The sequence below is a fragment of the Pseudochaenichthys georgianus genome, chromosome 6, assembly GCF_902827115.2.
Source record: "Pseudochaenichthys georgianus chromosome 6, fPseGeo1.2, whole genome shotgun sequence".
NCBI lineage: Eukaryota > Metazoa > Chordata > Actinopteri > Perciformes > Channichthyidae > Pseudochaenichthys > Pseudochaenichthys georgianus.
In genome coordinates, this window is record NC_047508.1 from 11,385,727 (window position 1) to 11,406,162 (window position 20,436).

Genomic DNA, 20,436 nt, shown 5'->3' on the forward strand with positions numbered 1-20,436 from the left:
ACTCGAATATGATTGTGACGCATCATGTCAGTCTGTCATGAAACCATCACTTTATCACTTTTGGCCAGAACTCAACAAACCGATCCCTCTGCTGCTTAGCTTAGCCTATTAACCAGCAACTAGCTAGTACATTCCTGCAACTGCATCTAGTTTTGAGAGTGGACCAACATTTATTCAAATTGTAATACTTTCCTGTTTTTCACCATGAAACCGCGATTCACTATTTTACAGAGGTGTGGACTCGAGTCAGACTCGAGTCACCAATTTGATGACTTTGGACTCGACTTGACAAAATCACAAAACACTTGCGACTCGACTTGGACTTGAACACCAATGACTCGGGACTTGACTTGGACTTGAGCCTTCTTACTTGAGGTGACTTGATAATTTAATTCAGGGATCTCCAACACGCCGATCGCGAGATGCCGCTAGAAGAGCAGACTCCCGTCGGGGAGAGCAGAATCTCCAGCCGCTTCTACTCTTGCTGAGAATCCTTGCAGGCAGGGGCGGGTCTTTATTTAGCTGGGCCACCATGCGGCCAATCATATGCGAGGACACACTAGGATCATACCATTATGTGAAAGAACGGTGCGGGGCAGACGCTCCAAAGACAGCAGGTGTAGTGGTACAGGTCAGCTACAGAGCGACGGGGAGCCGGATTTAAATGCAAGTGCGCTGGAAAAAGTCAATAAATTAGCGAAAACCGTAAAAATAAGTAACCACTCAGGATTTATTGTCAGAGGAGGGAGAAGTTCAGATCTTGTACTTGAGTAAAAGTACCAGAGTGTAGGAATACTCAATAAAAAGTTCTGCATTCAAAATGTTACAAGTAAAAGTACAAAAGTATTGGCATCAAAACATAGTTAAAGTACCACCTGCAGAGGGATCTAGATTCAGGTGTTCTTTTCCCCAGAGAGACGCCTCTCTGCACATATCTCTTGCATAAAGATAGATTGTGGGTCCCTTATAACATGTTGTACACAGTGTAAATAAACTGGTCACCTCAACATCAGGGATTTTATACATTAAACTCCTTCTGAATCAAACCGTCACGGTCGCCTTACCTCACTGATCCCTCTTAAAATAGAAGAAAACACATTACTTTACCAGCAGAGAGAAGATGGATTATTAAATTATTAATGTGACTAATAAAGAGCAGTTTGATTATTAAGTATTATTCTGTTGATCGATGTCATTACATTTGGTGAAAAGCACATAAGGACTTGTTTAAGACTTGTTTTGTCAAAGTTTAGGACTTGGACTTGCCTTGAACTTGCCCATCCTGACTTGAGACTTGACTCAGACTTGAGTGCAAAGACTTGAGACTTGACTTGGACTTGAGTGCAAAGACTTGAGACTTGACTTGGACTTGAGCGCAAAGACTTGAGACTTGACTTGGACTTGAGTGCAAAGACTTGAGACTTGACTCAGACTTGAGTGCAAAGACTTGAGACTTGACTCAGACTTGAGTGCAAAGACTTGAGACTTGACTCAGACTTGAGTGCAAAGACTTGAGACTTGACTCAGACTTGAGCGCAAAGACTTGAGACTTGACTCAGACTTGAGCGCAAAGACTTGAGACTTGACTTGGACTTGAGTGCAAAGACTTGAGACTTGACTCAGACTTGAGCGCAAAGACTTGAGACTTGACTTGGACTTGAGTGCAAAGACTTGAGTGCAAAGACTTGAGTGCAAAGACTTGAGACTTGACTCGGACTTGAGTGCAAAGACTTGAGACTTGACTTGGACTTGAGTGCAAAGACTTGAGACTTGACTCAGACTTGAGCGCAAAGACTTGAGACTTGACTCGGACTTGTAAAACAATGACTTGGTCCCACCTCTGCTATTTTATGAATACAAATATATCTGATTGCATATTTTTTTCATTTAAAAGAAAATAGAAAGAAGTTCAATTGGTAGTAAGACCTTGCTTATCTGTTTGTTACAATGTTGAGGGGTTTCCTTGTCCTTGGGATGCTTGTCCCTGGTCTAAATGATTATAAAATAAATGAGTCTAACATTGATTGTGCTACTTTTAACCAATAACTCCAACACATTGCAAAACAGACCAAGATTAACAGTAAAGTCTGTTTTTCTCCAATGAGGTGTCAAGGAAATCTCTATATATATACTTGCAAAGATCTCTGACAACATAACAATACAACCCAGTTAATGACAACAGCTGTTTTGTGCTTTGTTCTGACAGAAAATCATTGATCACAACTTAAAGGGAACGGCAAGTTTGGCTGGCAAGGTTATGATTAGTCGACCGCTTAGAGATATCCTGGCCCTTACCAAATCACGAACAATGTGTTGGAGTTATAGCCAATAGAAGCACGAGTGTTACATAGTGATCTTACTATGTTCTGGAAGTAAACAAAGGAGTCCAAACTGCCTCTGGCGTGAAGTTTTAAGCCTTTGCAGATCATTGACATGCACACAAACCTATAACACACAACAGGAAAAGGAAACTCCAAAAAGCACAACAGGATACCATCATTTCAGTTTTTGATTTTAAACCCTGTGCTTTTGGTAGTGACTCATTGAGAACTATTTTAGACCAGACCTTTGTACTAAAAAGAACCAAGACAGCCCAAGGAGACACGCACGGTGTCCTGGACAGGAGGTCTTTTGCCACAGTTTCAGTTTGGTAATCACCATAACAGCTACAGTCTCTAGTAGGAGCTTACAGTGGCTGCACTCTCTTAAAGCCCCCCATTTACTTCACTCTGAGATCTATAAGAGGACACATCATTATCCTGTCCATGTGAGGAGACCCGTGTGCAGATATAAAACACCACCGACTGTGTTAGCCACTCTCACCCCTTTATCTTCTTCTGTTCTGACACCCATCTCACTCCCTCTCCCTTTATCCCACCACTGCACAACTAAAAAAGAAAACGACAAGCAGTCAAAGGGAAAATGAGGGAGAGATGAGGACCCAGGGGTGCAAGATGGTGAGGTTTCATCTGGCTCCTCCCTCTGTTGCTATGACAGCAGGTTGTGCTGGCATGTACTGGAGTTGGCACTGCCCTCACCTCTGGCATCAGGGCACCCTGGGGACGGTGTGTGCATGTTGTGTGCATGTTGTGTGCATGCTTGCCCCTCAAAGACACAAAGAAGATGCTGCACAACAAATACTTAACAATGTATAACAATTTGGAGAGAGCATTTTTTCCAATCCATACTCAGTGGAGTCATTTGGTCCCAAGATGTTAACATCATTCTTATTCAAAAGGTGCATATTTCTCACTTAAATTAAAACAACCCTTCTATTCTCATGTCCTCCCCGTTGTTACTGTGTGGATTTAATCTTAAACCACACTTGAAATAATTAATACTTCAGCAAACGACTCCAAGCACTGTGGTCTCTATTTTTTAAAATGACTGAGTTTAGAGATTAGAGGAAAAGTAGGGATCTTAATCCTTTAGACAGAGTCTTAGGGAGTCTAATGGATACCAGTGCGTCCAAAACTAATTAAAATAATAATAATATCTATTACTTTTTAACAAGAAGTATATAATATAAACAATACTATATTTTTGGGAAATGTATTTGTGCAATTACTAGATTTTCTAAATCTGTATTGGAGGCGTTTATGTTACTGGTATCGGTCTTACTCTAGAAAAGATCCACGACAGTCACAAATGATTTAGTACAGCATTTAAAACAATGCTGAGAAATAAACGGCGGTCGATGAAAGGATCTGTCCAAAGTACTTTATGGCCCTGATTTTTGTCATTGAGTTCTAATGGATCAAACTGTGCCGAGTGTCCGATACCCTTATATATATTAGTTAATGTGCAGCATTTTACTGCAGTTTTAACAAAGAACAAACAAGTGGAGTTGTTTTTTTTGTCCTGAGTTTATAACAACATTTATTTCCTTATAAGGAAGCAACTTTGGCTAATAATCCAATCATGTGCTTTGAATTTACTCAAGAACACATTAATGGGATATCTGGTACAACTATTTTCAACCATACAACACAACTGCACACACTCCAGCGTGCGCAGATATGTGTCCGCAGGTGTGTCCCTACCTACATATCCAGTGTGTGCGAATCTGTGTGTGTGTTTGTGACCAGCGTGCATCCACCTGGTGTGTGTGTGTGAGCGTGGCCGTGACCGAGTGTGTGTATGTGCGTGTGTTTTGTCAGCCAAGGGGCCACTTTCTCTCCCCGGCCAGCCGGTGCTCTCACCACTGGACAGATGGCCAACACCCTCCCTCTCTTCCTCACCATCCCTTCATCCATCCCTTCTTCTATCCCTTCATCAGTGTCTTCCCCCCCAAACACCCCATCACCTCAGTCCCCCGTTCCCCACCTCCCAGCATCCCTCCATCCCATCACACCTCTCCCATAATAAATCAGAGTGGAATGGATTTGTGAACCGCTCTCTAATCAGTTTCACTTTCTCACTTAAACTCGTTGATTAAGATACAGTTACTCTTTTTAGAATAAAATCTAACAAGGCATATCTCAAGGGCCATAAATAGCACATACAAAAAAAAAAATGTTTCTGCCCATTAAAACAATTCTTGTAGCTCCTGATGGAAAAAAAGCTGAATTAAAGCTTAATCTTTTTTGACCCACGACTGCACTCACTAAAGACGGTCCACTGTAATGGAGTGTATTGATTCTCTGTAATGGCCAGTAACAGAGATTTAAGATGCCTGTTAAATACAGGTGCTCGTAATGTATACACACATCGTATCCTCTGCAAACCTCTTTTTAGCTGTTTAGAAAGGATTTCCCGTTTTAGAATATTCACACCTTTTTTGCTTTTTGTTCAAACAGTTCAATCCCCTGACTGCCACTGCAGTCGACATGTCGTTGTTTCCTAGGGCAAGACACTTCACCCTAATTTGCTCCTGTGGGTATTGTCCACAGTATTGATGTATAACATGTCTGATTTAAAGGGGACCTATCATGCAAAATGCACTTTTTGTTGTTTTTTATACATAAAGATGTGTCCCCGGTGTGTCGGGGAACTCACGCAGCGTCAGAAAATAAAACCCTCGCTCTTTTCCTCCGTACCCAAATCTCTAAAAACGGGGCTACAACGGAGCTGATCCAGATTTGCGTCCGATATGACGTAATATTGGAAATGTGGACACAGCGCTATCAGTAAAGTTTCTATCAGAAACAACGCCCGACTGTTTTGGACGTAATATGGTCGGTGTTTACATTAGCATCGCTAACACTCAGAGCTAATCTGTACTGGAGAGCATGTGTGTGAAGAAGCAGGAAATAAAAAGGAACTCACCTTGTGGTATAACCGGCAAGAGAGAAAGCCTTTGAGCTCCAGACTGTTTCAGAGAGAATCCTTGATAATCCATGATATGGCATTTCATCACGGCAGAATCTCCCAGTAGAATCTCCCGCATGAGCTCAGCCCTCTCATTACATTACATTACATTGCATTTAGCTGACGCTTTTATCCAAAGTGACAATAAGTGCGTTCGACCAACAAGATACAAACTTGAAGAGAACAGAATCATATAAGTACATCAGGTTTCATAGAGCAAAACATTTCAAGTGCTACTCAACTGGCTTTAGGTAAGCCAGCCCTTTATCAGTATATAAGTGCTTTGTTGATAGTTATATTGCTCGAAGTGGAGTCGAAAGAGATGAGTTTTCAGTCTGCGCCGGAAGGTGTGTAAGCTTTCTGCTGTCCTGATGTCAATGGGGAGCTCATTCCACCATTTTGGAGCTTTTTCTTTCAAGCGTTATACCCCAGATCAGCACTTTTGAAACAGCAAGTGAAATAGAAGGATATGAGGCATGGCTAGAATGGGTGATCTGTTTGGTATTTTGAGCAAAACACTTCATAGACATGTTTTATATATATCTGAGACCTATGCTATTGCCTAAAGATAGTATAATAGGTGCACTTAAAGTAATATGTAATGTAAACCGATTTGAGAACTTGTAAAACCGCTCAAATAAATGCAATTATTTACAACTATTGACAAAAAACACACCGACATGGTGATCAGGGTACTGCCGCTGTCCAAATATGTTAAAGCTAATATAAGTGAAATAATCCATGTGGTTTTCAGATGGAGAAGGTAACGGAAAACTCAATAGACCGGACTTCTTTCTGCGGATCGATATGACTAGCTTTGAATGTCCTTAGCAACAGTCTGTTCTCCTTAGCAGCGGTCTGTTTTCAACTAAGCTGTCTAATAACCCCATTTATTCTCTGGATGTTGCTCTGAGGTTCAATAATTTGAGACAGAAGCTAGTGACATCTGTAAAGGAGCAGAGAGCACACTTGTTCTACCACCCTTTCCCCTCCTCTCCTCTCCTCTAAAGCCAGTGTCTTCAGTGTCAGTCCTTTTGGATCCTTAGCGTTTATAATGTGATAATAAGGTGTGAAAATGGAGACACAATGGAGCAGTGAGGATTGGGCCGACACAGCCTTCCACTGGTCCCCTCTCACACTCTCCCTGTCTGCTAATCCAGGACACACACACGTTCACACACACTCCTTCACACACTGGGGCAATGTTCCACACATCACAATTAAGTCGAGTTTCACATGTCATTATTCAAATAAAGCGGGTACAGAGACCCAAAATGGAAGCGCACACGATAAGAAACAAAGTCATAGTATATATAGAGGACAGTGATGATGTCAATTAGATCTGAGCTGGTAACAAACAACCAGCATGCCTACGCTTCTGAACCCATGCTCATAACGATGTGTGTGTTTCCCCAGAAGTCCCAGCCTCCAACAGAGAGGCAGATCTCAAAGAAGGTCATGGGACGGGCGCTGAGGATGGAGAACATGAAGAGCACGATGACCGCGACGATGACCTCGATGACGAGAACATCTTCACCTGTGACAACTGTCAGCATGACTTTGACTGTCTGGCTGAGCTCACTGAGCACAGAACCAACCACTGCCCAGCCGGTAAGCTTGTACACGTGGCTGTTGTGATATATGTACTGTGTTTATATAATCTGTGGTCACAGTTTCTGATGTTTCCCACAGCAGCTACATGTCCAAAGCTATTGCAGTTCGATGACACATATCACACACCTAAATATATAATATAATATTTATATGTTAAATATAATTTTATTTTACAAAGTTAAAAGGAAATAAAACTAGTTATTGTAATGTAAACAAAAAATGCCATTAAAGTAACAGGCATGTAATACCCCCCCCACACACACACACGCACGCGCGCGCGCGCACACACACACACACACACACACACACACACACACACACACACACACACACACACACACACACACACACACACACACACACACACCACACACACACACACACACACACACACACACACACACACACACACACACACACACACACACACACACACACACACACACGCGCATACGCATCACGCACACACACACACAAAAGCTGTTATTGGTACCCGTGTAATTAATGAAGGGGCTGGAAGGAACGCGGTGGGGGCATCTGGTTCGTACAGATTAATCCAAATGCTCACTTAGCAAGCCAACACACACATGCACGCACACACCTTCACGCACACATTCACACGTTCTCGCTACTGCAAGGCAGTGTGCCTCTTAGCATATGAGAAAGTGTGTGTTTACCTTTGATATGGGGGATGAAGAAATAGGAGAAGGGGGGGTGGAGGGCTTTGTTGAAACTGCTAAAGATAGTGTTTCCAGAGACTGTGTAATGTAGATGGTGAGACCCCTGCCTCAGCAACCCCTAATTCACCCGCTGGCTCGACACACCATCCCAGCAGAGTGAAGGATGCTTGGACACGCAGGATCCATCTTAAACACGGGCGGATCCTGTGATTTTCTTTTCTTTCAGATTTAGACCTTTAGTTTTGTTCCACTTGAGCCTGGTTAACCTTGGCCGTGTAGTCAAATCATACACTCATTAAGTAAATAAGTACGCCATGATGTACCTACCATACTTATATTTGTGTTCTTTTAAAAAATGAGGAACACATTTAAGCTTTTCAAATTTGTTCTTAGTATTTTGTTCCATCTCTCCCAGACACACACAGACACACCCGCACACACACATTCAGAGAGAATCTCACCACCAAAAGTGCAGGGCTGAGCGCGGGATGTGGCCTGTGATTTCAGCACAGGAGTCTAGGGATGGCTACATGTTGCTGAGTGAGAAAGCAGAGGGAGGGAGGAAAGTAGGGAGGAAGGGTGAGAGGGAACACAGAAGAAAGAAATGAAATGATAAAACATGTTTTCCCCAGGAGAACGACTGGTTGAGATTGCAGAGTAATCCCCCAGCCCAGCAGGATGTGTGTGCACTTGCAGGCAGGGATTTGTGTACGTTCATATATGTGTTGGTCTGATGTGTGTGTGTGTATGAAGTAAGTGGGACCATAGCTTTCTGGTTATTATTGAGGAGAAGGCTAAATTAAAACACATGGACTAAAGAATCCTTTTAAGTTCTCTGTTTGAACCCCTGGGAGCCGGTTTAGTAGGAGGGCACGCACACACGCACACGCACGCACACGCACGCACACACACACACACACGCACAGAGCCTGCTGGGAATAAACACACACCACGTTGGATCTGCATGAGAGTTAATGTGTTCATGCCTTTTGTAGTTTGATGGTATTTGTCCCTGAGCAAGTCCCTTAACAACAATTAAAAAAAAAATCAGCCATCTTGGTTGTCAGATGTAGTAAGCTAGCTATGATGTATTATGACAAAAATACATATAATACAAGACGTTTAGGAACTATCTACAATCTAAATTGTTCCCATTCAGTCATTAATACAACACATTGCTTGGCCAATACTCATTTGAACAAAGATTGTAGGCAACTTAGTTTAATTTCCCAATAAAGTGGTGCAGAAATGAGTCTTTGAACCTGGAAATGAGTTAGCTTTTTAGCACTTCCGGGTTCCTTTGTCTAGAAGTCAATGTTTTGTACCTGGTTTTGGTTAGAATCCTGAAATAAGGTATGTCATTGACGCATATTTATAGGATTTTGTTCGACAGTATAAAATGTATCGGTAAATACTCCCATTGTGGATGTCCAAAGTTTTTTTTTAACTTAAAAACAACTGGTGCTAACAGATGTGTTAAGGAATTGACTAAACGTCATGACAGCAAAACATGTGATAACAAATATCACAAGACAGAAACACATGTTATTTTCAGACAGACAAAGCAGGGAATATGTTACATGAACTTCAATAGGATGAGGTTTTTACATGTGAACAAAGTTCTCTGACTTGACACAAATACATGTTCATGCAATACAACATGAACTTTTAACTTTTCAGTACTCAGTGCCAAAGTTCCACTTCGACGTGTTGTCCACTGTCAGCAATCTCTGATGTACATCTGTGGCCCCTAGGCGCTGGCTTAAGAACCACCGTATTAGTAAGCGATGAATTCTCTGCAGAAAAAAAAACACTGGTATCTGTAATGCTAACTATACTGTTGTAGAAAATGGGTCCCAAGTTAGCAGCTAGCTGTGGCTATAACATGGAATGGGTCCCAGGTGCGAGAGTGAAGCACCAAGTAATTCAGTGCCACTCTAGCAGAAGGTCTATAAAGAGGAACCATTAATTTGAGTGGAAATTGGACAAACACACACACACACACACACACACACACACACACACACACACACACACACACACACACACACACACACACACACACACACACACACACACACACACACACACACACACACACACACACTGTGGCGCAGATCAATGACACATAAATATGTGTACACCCACTCCAACACGCACATACCCACAGACCCCTCACATCTGGTTAATGTAATGCCACAAGAGACTGGCTGCCCAGCTGGTTGTTGTTGTGTGTGTGTGTGTGTGCGCTTTGATTACAATAGCATTGTTATTCTGTTCCATTATAGCTTTAAGCCGGTGTGACAGCTCTGTTTTTAAATTGTGGATAAGATGCTCATTGTATGCGTGGGTGTATGTGTGTAAACTAATTTAACTGACACAGCAGTTTCGATGAACCTTGTCATTATATGTACATGTACATACTACTGTATGTAGTAACACACGGTATTGTCAATAGTAATTGTAATGGTAGGCTACCGTGTAGTAGAGTATGTTAAACTGCAGCCCTCCATTGTACAAGAGCCTTATCGTGTTTGATTTATCCAACATGTTTTAGAGACCCTGTCAACTTACTTTCTCAGTGTATATAGTGTAATAGCTATATTTGTGATGTGTGTGTGTACGACTTTTAGTACATGTTGGTCTTCATCCTGTGTGTGCAAAAATACTGAGCAAGAGTGAGTCGGGGGAGCGTCGATGGGTCTCAGTAGGAGTCAGAATGTGGAGCAGAGGCTCCCTGAGGAGAGGAGGAGCGGGGAAAAAAGCCCTCCAAGGGTTCAAATGGAGAACATTCACTGCTCTGCCACATGAACACACATACCGTACACATCCCATGAGGGGATCCCGAGCCATCTTACCAACCACCACATTCCAAGGTTGGGTCAATTAGGAAGTGTATAGACCTTTAAACACTCACACACTGTTTTAAAACTCCTGTAGTTGTGGAGCGAAGACATGTTATTTAGGCGTTCCAAAAGTTAGCATTGCAAGGCTCCCTCGACAAAAGTAACTGGAATTCCATTGGATTGCAGAACAGATCTGTGGCTAACACACCTTTATGATGCCGACATGTTTTGTTCAACAGGCTAATCTTCACATATTTAAACCGTTTTTTTTTTGGTTTGTGAAGCGTAAATGCAATTGCCCGAAGTAAAAAGCGAAGACAATGCTAAAAAACAAACTACATCACGGTCGCATAACTTCACTCCACCTTCTCTAATGTTCGCTGTGTCGGCACATGCGGAAACTGTTGCACGGGGTTTGATGTATTTTGTCTCCTAGAGCAAAATGTGAAAATCTTGTGTCAACCAAATACCCTATTTTAGGAATCTTACCAAAACCTTGTCCAAAAAAACATTGACTTTAAGATAGGGGTGTAACGGTTCACAGAAGTCACGGTTCGGTTCATACCTCGGTTTGTCCCAGATGCATACTTTTTATTTGCTGTTATTTATTTGTAACAGTAGTGCAAGTTTTGGTATGAAAATAAGGAACTCTAACATTTGGAATCATTAACTGTATTACAGTTAAAAACAAACCACAAACAATAACACTCATATGGCCATATTATTTATAATGGCTGATGTCAAACAAAAAGGTTAAATAAGCTGTAAAACTAAGAAGAATGTCTTGAAAATATTAAAATAAATAATAAGAAAATAAAATCTGTACCTTTTTAGGAGCAATGTCTAACATGTGTAATTAACTTGTGAGTGTGTGTGAGGCCATTATGCCTAAATAAAGGTACTCAAGCTCTACTCTATTTTCAAGTTGTTCTTCAAAAAGATGTTTGTCTACGTAGTCAGTAGTGAGGGCAGATCTGTTGGCGGTAACTATGTCACCTGCCGTCGGGAAAACCCTCTCGCTGGGGACTGAGACTGACTCGGATGTGATTGAGCATGTTTGACGCGTTACCACCAGCATACCGCACCGCTGTCGAACAACGCCGACACACCATCCTCGTCCGATCCACAACTCGCACCCCATCATTGTTGTAGTCCACAGGGAACCCGAGATGTTCCCACACAGCTGATTTAAAAGAAGCAGGTGGGTCTTCTAGCTCCTGTGTGTAACTCGCCGTAGCTACTAACTGTTCTTCTTCATGTATTGTGTTCGTTTTGTTGTGTTTTGTTCTTGTTCTTCATTTGTTATTTACGGGCGGCTGGCTTTTAGGCGCCATACTGCCCCCTGGATTATAAATAGTGTAATACTACCCTGAGTGACAGACTTTTTTCCCACTCGTAAAAAAAAGGCGTATTCGCCGTGTGACTGCATGTGCCGAACTGTGACGTCCGAACCGTGACGTCCGAACCGTGACGTCCGAACCGTGACGTCCGAACCGCGACGGTACGGGACGAATACGGATACCGTTACACCCCTACTTTAAGACGATGGAACCAAGTGTTAAAACTGCTAACTTATTCCCTGGTTTGAGGACTCATCCCTTCTCCGGACGCCCTGTTTTCTTGCAGCCATTGTCTATTTACTTTACATAATTTAAAAGCTGCACATGTAAACGGTGATCTATACTCAGGCAAGCTGTGAGTGAGATGGAGACCAAAAGGTGAAAGATTGTTCAAAAAAGGTTGAGGTGGAAGAGGAAGTGATAAGAAGGTAGGCAGCGAGTAAACGAGGGAGCCTACCTAGTCAAGGCAGGGGGGCGGAAACTGCCGCTGTCATTGACAAATAGCGAGTCATTAACCCAGCTAGTGGATTCATGGTGTGTGTGTGAGAGCCAGATACTGTGCATACTCTCCGAAGGTATTTGTGAGGTCTCAGTTAATTGAGCACATACAGCTGCACTCTCGTCTATTCTCTTTCCTCTCTCAGCGGGGGGGGAAGACTTCCAGGGAGCCCAGGCTTGCTGGGAGGCAGGGGGAAGACTGAGGAAGGAAAATAGGATTGGAAAAAGAGTAACTAGGGACATGATGAAGACAGGTGAAGAGGAGGAGGGCTGGAATATGGAGGTAGAAAGGGAAGAGGAGAAACACATGGAGGAGAGCGCGTCTGTTAGTGCAGGGGCCCTTGGGTGACTGGTTTGCCTCCCGCGGGACATCTCCCCACTGCTCAGCTCTTACCGTCTGTCGCAACCCGCTGTACACACACACACACACACACACACACACACACACACACACACACACACACACACACACACACACACACACACACACACACACACACACACACACACACACACACACACACACACACACACACACACACACACACACACACACACACACACACACACACACACACACACACACACACACACACACACACACACACACACACACACACACACACTCGCCATGTCTGTCGTCAGAATAGCAGCTGAGTCCTGTGAGGCCAAGACTCTTATTAAAACCACAGATCACTTTCTACAAGAGAGGGAGGTTAGAGGGGTGTAATCTGAAACAAAATTACAGACGGCTCCCTTGCTCTGTGTGTGTGTGTGTGTGTGTGTGTGTGTGTGTGGCAGTAGTTGAGAAAGTAAATATCGTAGTAGTTTCCTTCATGGTCACTACTTATTATTTCTCTCATCGGCTTTCATCCTCTTAGCTCCTGTCTGTTTTCCCTCTCCCTCCCTCTTGCACTTTTCATCACCATGTGCAAACCCCCCCCCCCCCATACCCAAATCTCCCCGCCTTCCCTCTGTGTCTCTGTACCCGGGGGTGGCCTGAAGATTCCTGTGCTAAGCCCTTGGCATACATACAAGTGCACAGCGCGCACACAGACACAGCTGGCTGCCGCTCAGGTTTTCCAGGGAGAGGAGAGGGGGGAGGGTTGGGTGGGAGAGAGGAGAGAAGTAGAAGAAGAAGAGGGGGGATACAACATGCAGAGAGGGGAGGGATGGCACGGAGGGGGTGAGACGGAGAAGGGTTGTTGTGAAGTCATTTTTCATCACAGGGTTCATTTTTCACCGCAGAGTTCTCCCACTCTCTGCACCGCTCTATTTCTCTTTATCTGTCCTCTCCTCTTCCCGTTCCCCTCCCTTGATCCCGCTTTGTCTCTCTTTATCTTCCTTTTTTCCCCCGTCGTCCTCTCTCTCCCCCCCTCTCACCTCTTTCTCTCTCCATCTTACCTAAACTCTCTCCCTCTCTTTCAGCCTACTTTCTCCTTTATGAAATATGGATGGGAGCAATTTTGGGCGCGCTGAGAGGTTTGCAGTCGGAGGGAGGGATGGAACTTGGGAACTGGAAGGAGGGGGGGGGCAGAAAGGGAGAAGAGGGAGGGAGCGAGCTCGTGTCTCAGCAGACGTGCCTTGTGCATGCACCTAAACACCTCACTGAGCAATCTGTCAACATGTCAGCAACACATGTTTGGTAAAAAAAAAAAGCAGAAAAAGCGTTTGGAAGGAGAGGGTGAAAAAAGCCTCTCTCCTCTTCCAGTGGGAGTAATGGCTCCCACCAGGGCTCTGGAAATGCTTTGAATTCAGCAGATTTCTATTGCGGGGACCTCCCCCTGGGGCGTCTTTTTACAATGCCTGCATCTCAGAAATTTGAGCCCGAGGACCCCTGGGGGCGTCCTTTCATAATGCCTGAAAATGTAGGGTTATATTGTGTGCTCTTCCCCATGGGGCTTTTATTAATACCTGTATTCACGGCCACTGGAAATGACACAGGCAGCGCTGCAGGGGCCCGCGCTCGCTCCAGGAAGGGAGAAAGACTCTGCAGGGACGCTTTCTCTCTTCTCCTCTCTCTTCCCTTCTTTTTCCTGCCTCCTCCCTCTCCCCCTTCTTTGACTCTCTTCCCTTTTCCGTACTTAATGCAAGAGTGAAAGGGAAGAATGTGCCAAAGGACACAAGAAGTGTGTGGTGTGTGTGTTGGCACCCACGAACCCCCTTGTATTCAGCCCTACTTTGCTCCGAGGAAAAGAAGCACTCGATTACAAATGTAACTTCCCCTTTTCTTTCTCTCTCTCTCTCTCTCTCTCTCTCTCTCTCTCTCTCTCTCTCTCTCTCTCGCTCTCTCTCTCTGCCTGCAGATCTTCCAAAGAGTAAATATGTGTGTGTGTGCATGTAGAAACAAATCTATAGTCCGGTACAGTGTGTGGTTTTCCTCGCTGCATACGGCAGAGACGAGTGCTTCTGTCTGCAAACATTCATTAGAATTCTGCAGCCAAAGGGTTTACAGCTTCTTTCTGCGTGTCAATGTGTTTGTGTGTGTGTTTTTATTGATCAAATATTTACACAGTCAGATTATAGAAATATACATTTACATATCTTTGAATAAATAAATAAAATAGTTCGATCTCCTGAGTCCGACTGTTTCGTTTAGACGTTGCATTCTGGCTGTTACTGTCATGACTGGACATTACATTTCCCTGATTAAACTTTAGATGCACTCGTGTTACGAAACAAGTGACGCTTGTGTGGGTATAAAGAGTTTTGACAAAACTTTATCAGTCAAATACAGCTAAAAACACTGTTTGGTTTTACTTTAAAAAAAAACGTTTTGTAGATGTATCATGTCTTAATTAATCCTAACCCTTGAACGTTCTCAAACCAATCAGTGCCCAACCATATCTGGCCAAAGTTATGTTTCCTGATGCACGTAATGACACGTCAAATTAGAAAATGTTTACCGTTGCTAATATTTGTGTATCCTGGCTAATTGCAGTATCAACGTCAGAATAACTGTGATACCCTCCTTGAAGTCTGACAGGCTCTTCGTTGGCGTTCTTTCAGACCCAGCACTCTTCCTAACCACCTTTTTATACAATGCGAGACATTTCTCACTCTGATCAACTTGTCAAATGCTCTGCCTCGTGGAGTTCACAGGCTTTTCTCTCCTCCGGGGTTTATTTGAGCATCTTGTCAGCAACATGGTCGGAGGCAACCAACTGGTTATCTGTTGGATAAACAAACACAAGTTGAGGGACTGTGATTAATGACGTCGCTCCAGAACAGATTTTCAGCATCAAGCTGCTCGACGTGTTGACACAAGATATACAAAAACATGGCATTAGGAGGTTATCTCAAATGATGAACCTCATTTCATGATGCATAACATTGCTGAGGAGGGTAACATAGATCAATACAGTGACCCCAGAAGGGTTTGCAATGTCCTTCTATCCAGAAGCGATATCCTGAAACATGAATAGTCTGAAACATGCTCTTCAGAACTCCTCACCAGAGCATATACCTCTACCTTATGGAATGGATTGTCTTCAATGGTGTCATTCCATCAAGCCCCCCAGTAAGTGAGTCGGAAGACCATCAAATGTTTCTAGTGGCCAAACGGTGGTAATACACTTCCATGTCAGTCTGTGACTTGCCAGGATGGGGACTTGAGCCCTTATTTAAGTCATTAGGGACTAAAAGTTTTATGCAATCAAGTATGAAGAAAACACAAGTGCTCATGCTCTTTGCCCCACATGGACGTGGAAGATTGGCGGAAGATCCAAAAAAGGTCCAGGGAAGATTCAGGAAGGTTCCGTGAAGATCCAAGGAAGATGCAATGGATATCCAGCGAAGATCTGGCTATTTTTGTTCTCAACAGTCAGGCTATTTTAGCTTCACCCGTAACTGAGCAACTTTGATTGTAATGAACCAGGCCCCGCCTCAAGCGCTGTGTCCAGTCAGTGCACTTTATCCATGCATTACCACCATTTGCATTAAGTCAAGTGTTTCATGGTCCAAAATGGCTACTATTTCCACGACACCTGTCAATGTGTGAAGGGGTTTTGTCCAGTAAACAAACACAGGTACATGTCATTGATTTATTTTCACTGCACACCAAAACCTTCTGGACCACAACCCCATGACTGTGTTTTTAGAAATGCTTGATCCCTAATGTTGTGGCTTGGTGTGTTTGTGTTGCTGTTTCGGAAATGTAGCCTTGTTGGTGTGCTTGAACACACATGTACTCTCTGTGTGTGTGTGTGTGTGTGTGTGTGTGTGTGTGTGTGTGTGCGTGTGCTCCTGTTCTATTCTATATTTGTGTGTGTGTCTCCATCAGTGCATGTGTGGACGGGTCAGGATAGAGTTGTCATGGGGCCATGTGGGGGCCTCCTCAGTGGGGGGGGGGGGGGGTGATCCTTTATAATGAGGAACAGGCCATTCCCTTAGATTCCTGCACCCCTGCCAACAAGCAGGACCCCCAGAACCCTTCCCTTTCCTTTTTTCTCCCCCCTCCTGCTGACACCTGGGGCTTTTTTTTCTCCCTCCCCGTCTCTACCTCTCTGCTTCTTCTTTCTCTCTTCCCAAGTGGAACGTGCAACCTCCCTCCATTTGATACACCTCCCCTCTCTCCCCTTTCTGCAGATCTTCTACCATTCTTTGTCCACTTCCTTCTTTCCTTCCTCATTCTCATCCCCCCTCTTGCCATAAGCCCTGCTTCCTCTCCTCTTCATATGAAATCTTTCTCAGAGCATACAGACCATAATGTCGTCCCCCTTTCCCTCCCTTCCTCCCTCCCTCCCTGCTGAGTTCTCAAACGCAAAACTGACCACATCCCTTCCTTTCACCCTCTGTCTCCCTTCCCCCACACCCTCCCTCCATTCTCTCCCCATCTTCTCTGTTCCCTGTGGAGCTGGCCCCAAAGCTCTGATCCCTTCCTCCATGCCCCCAAACTCCCCCACTGTGCCTCCCAAGACACACGCACAGATGCACGCACACATGCACATGCACGCGCACACACACACACACACACACACACACACACACACACACACACACACACACACACACACACACACACACACACACACACACACACACACACACACACACACACACACACACACACACACACACACACACACACACACACACACACACACACACACACACACACACACACACACACACACACACACCCTGTGGCGACCGGCGGCCCCAAAGCAGCCCCTGTTTGTCTCCCTCCCTCTGTTTTTCCACTCTTTCTTTCTACCATTCCCCCCCTCCGTCTCCCACACCCTGTTTGATTCTTTACATTTGTTTTATACTTCACTTTTTTTCTTCAAATCTGTACTTTAACACTAGAACCGCCAACGGGTACATTTTACCCACAGCTGTTTTTTGATTGTATGCAACTTTTTTTCAATAACATTAAAGTCTCCCAGTCCGTGACTTTTCCTGAAAGTGTGTTATGTAGCACCCTCTGTTGTTAACAATTGTCAATATGAAGTCAGATTGAAAAAAAATCGCCAAAAAAAATGCCATTTATACAGTACCTGCCAGCGGGTAATATTTACCTCAGAAAATGCAGCGTAAACATGACGTGTTGCTATAGCAACGCCTTTTGTCTACTGCGGTTCCTTATTGATAGAGAGATAGATTGAGAGAGAAAGAGATGGATAGATAGATATATGGATAGAGAGAGAGACAGACAGACAGACAGATAGTTATAGATAGTGAACATCTTGGAGAATACAACATCTTGGATGACTGAGCTCACGTTGAGGACGTAATGCATGTGTGCAGGTTACGTGCCAGTTGAATATAGATGGACACTCTGAATGAGAGAAGTAGTCCACGTCGTCTGTTTATGTAGACAATTATATGTCCATAGAACAGAACATTACAGATAGATCGATAGATAGTTATAGATAGATAGATAGAGAGATAGAGATTTGTACCTAAACAAAACACAAGTCTAACACCAAGCGTTTAAATCAGCACTCTTAGCGATATTTTATACTTCATGTTATCTGCACAAACTATATCATATGAAAAGCTGAGAGTCCACAGACTCTATTGGTATAAGTTTCATCCCTGTGCGATCAAAACTCACTGTTCTGTATGATAAATAAAAGAACATTGTACCTTGAAAATCAATAGCGGGTACATTTGACCCGTTGGCGGTTTTAGGTATTCAGCGACCTCTGGCGGTTCTGGTGTTAAAAAGGAACAATTTACTGCAGTGTACATTTTTGCACTGTACACACTGGGAGTGAATAATTCCCTATATCCATCATCATAACTTCCTGTATGATACTTATTAGATTGATTGTACGACATACATTGAAACAGGTATTTTCTGATAATGTTTACTTTTTTGCTTCATCCACCCTGCATACTTCTTTTTGTAATCAAGCTACAGTTTATTCTTACACAATCGTCACCAAACTATTTGCCATTATTTAGGGAGAAAGACCTTAGTTTTAAAGACAATTTCTTTGAGATTGAGCCAGAGCAAAGAAACAACTTGTTGTCACTCCTATGTATAGATAACACATATCACATGTGTCTTTTCGCTCAGTCGATGTCATTGTACTGATAGAAGTCTACAGATCCAGACTATGTGATTCCCATTGGGAATGCCCGCTGTTGCTTTGTCACATCAGGATGGCAGCAAAGACTCCCTTATATACTGACTTCTAACACCTGTCCATCAAGTGCTATGACCCAAAACCATAGTATTAATTGCATTTCTGACTTCTTCTTTGTTGTTTTTAATGACCTCAACCCTGCTTCTGTGACTCGTATTCATTCTACTGTAAGCATGTTGAATTTACCAACAAAACATACAACATTCTAAGTTTAATACTAAGATACACCCCCAGGTGCACAGGTCTATCAATGCACACACACACGCACACGCACACGCACCGTTTCAGTCACAGACAGCGGTGGCAAAGGGCAGTGTACCACAGGGAGAGGGCCTATAATAGTTTAACCCAGCGCTCAGGTGTGACTCGTCTTTGTCCAGCCAAATGTCAGAGAAAAGCACAACTCCAGGGAGAGGGACGAGGGGAGGGTGGAGGGAAGGACGAAGCAGAGTGGAGAAGAGGACCAAGGGAGAGTGAGTCAGAGGGAGGGGTGAGAAGCACACAGAGAGGAGCAATATACAGTATAGAAGTTAAGGCAAGGGATAGAGGGTTTATGTTGACCAACGCAGGGCAACTCAAGTTAACATGTGGCTATTTGAAAACCTACGACCTCCAGGATGTGTTTCCTTGCCATATCTAATAACTGGCTTTTAACTGACTTACTGAGTGTTATGTCCAGCGATTGAGCGGCTGTTTTTTTCCGTCTCGGCCCCTGGTTACGTAGGGGGCTGGGGGCCCTGCTCTGCTCTCTCCCCGCCTCAAGAGATCCCCAGGGGGGATAGCAAGACCAACTCTGCCAGCCTCTCTCTCTCTCACTCACACACACACACACACACACACACACACACACACACACACACACACACACACACACACACACACACACACACACACACACACACACACACACACACACACACACACACACACACACACACACACACACACACACACACACACACACACACACACACACACACACACACACACACACACACACACACACACACACACACACACACACACACACACACACACACACACACACACACACACACACACACACACACACACACACACACACACACACACACACACACACTCTGACGTCAGCTGCTCTGGGCCTTCTCCCCTGGGTGCTACTAGAACCCTTTGTTCCCCCCCTTCCCCCCTCCTCTCCATCTCTCCTTCCACCCTTCCTCACTCCTCTCCCTGTCCTTTGTCCCTAGGAATAGCTGTCCTGCTTACTGCCTGATTGGAATTCACTGCACTATGGGAAGTCACAGGGGAGGGCTATTGTCAAGTGTGTGTTTGTGTGTGTGTGTGTTTTTTTGTTGGTAAATGATCATGTGCTTGCATATTTCTCGAGTGAGTTTGGCTTGTGTGTATCAATAAGACATGTGGGGGCACTGCTGTGAGACGAGAAGCAGTTTAGTAGTAAGCAGCGACATAGAAATGAGTATGTGTGTTGTAGAGACGATATTTTTAGATTCTCAAATGTATTTGATGTCATGATGAAGTATTTATTGTTTTGTCTATTTGCATTGATATA

The 20,436-nt window shown here is 43.9% G+C and overlaps 1 protein-coding gene across 5 annotated transcripts in view; it reads left to right on the forward strand.

Moving 5' to 3' along the window:
* Nucleotides 1-20,436, forward strand: part of znf423 (zinc finger protein 423) — a 155,218-nt gene that overhangs the window by 50,828 nt on the left and 83,954 nt on the right. For 4 of the 5 annotated variants that reach the window (XM_071203458.1, XM_034085109.2, XM_071203456.1 and 1 more), the window contains exon 3: nt 6,727-6,921. In XM_071203458.1, coding sequence (XP_071059559.1) covers nt 6,727-6,921 — 195 coding nt within the window. The remainder of the gene's footprint in view (nt 1-6,726; nt 6,922-20,436) is intronic. The other variant, XM_071203457.1, reaches the window with a different exon arrangement.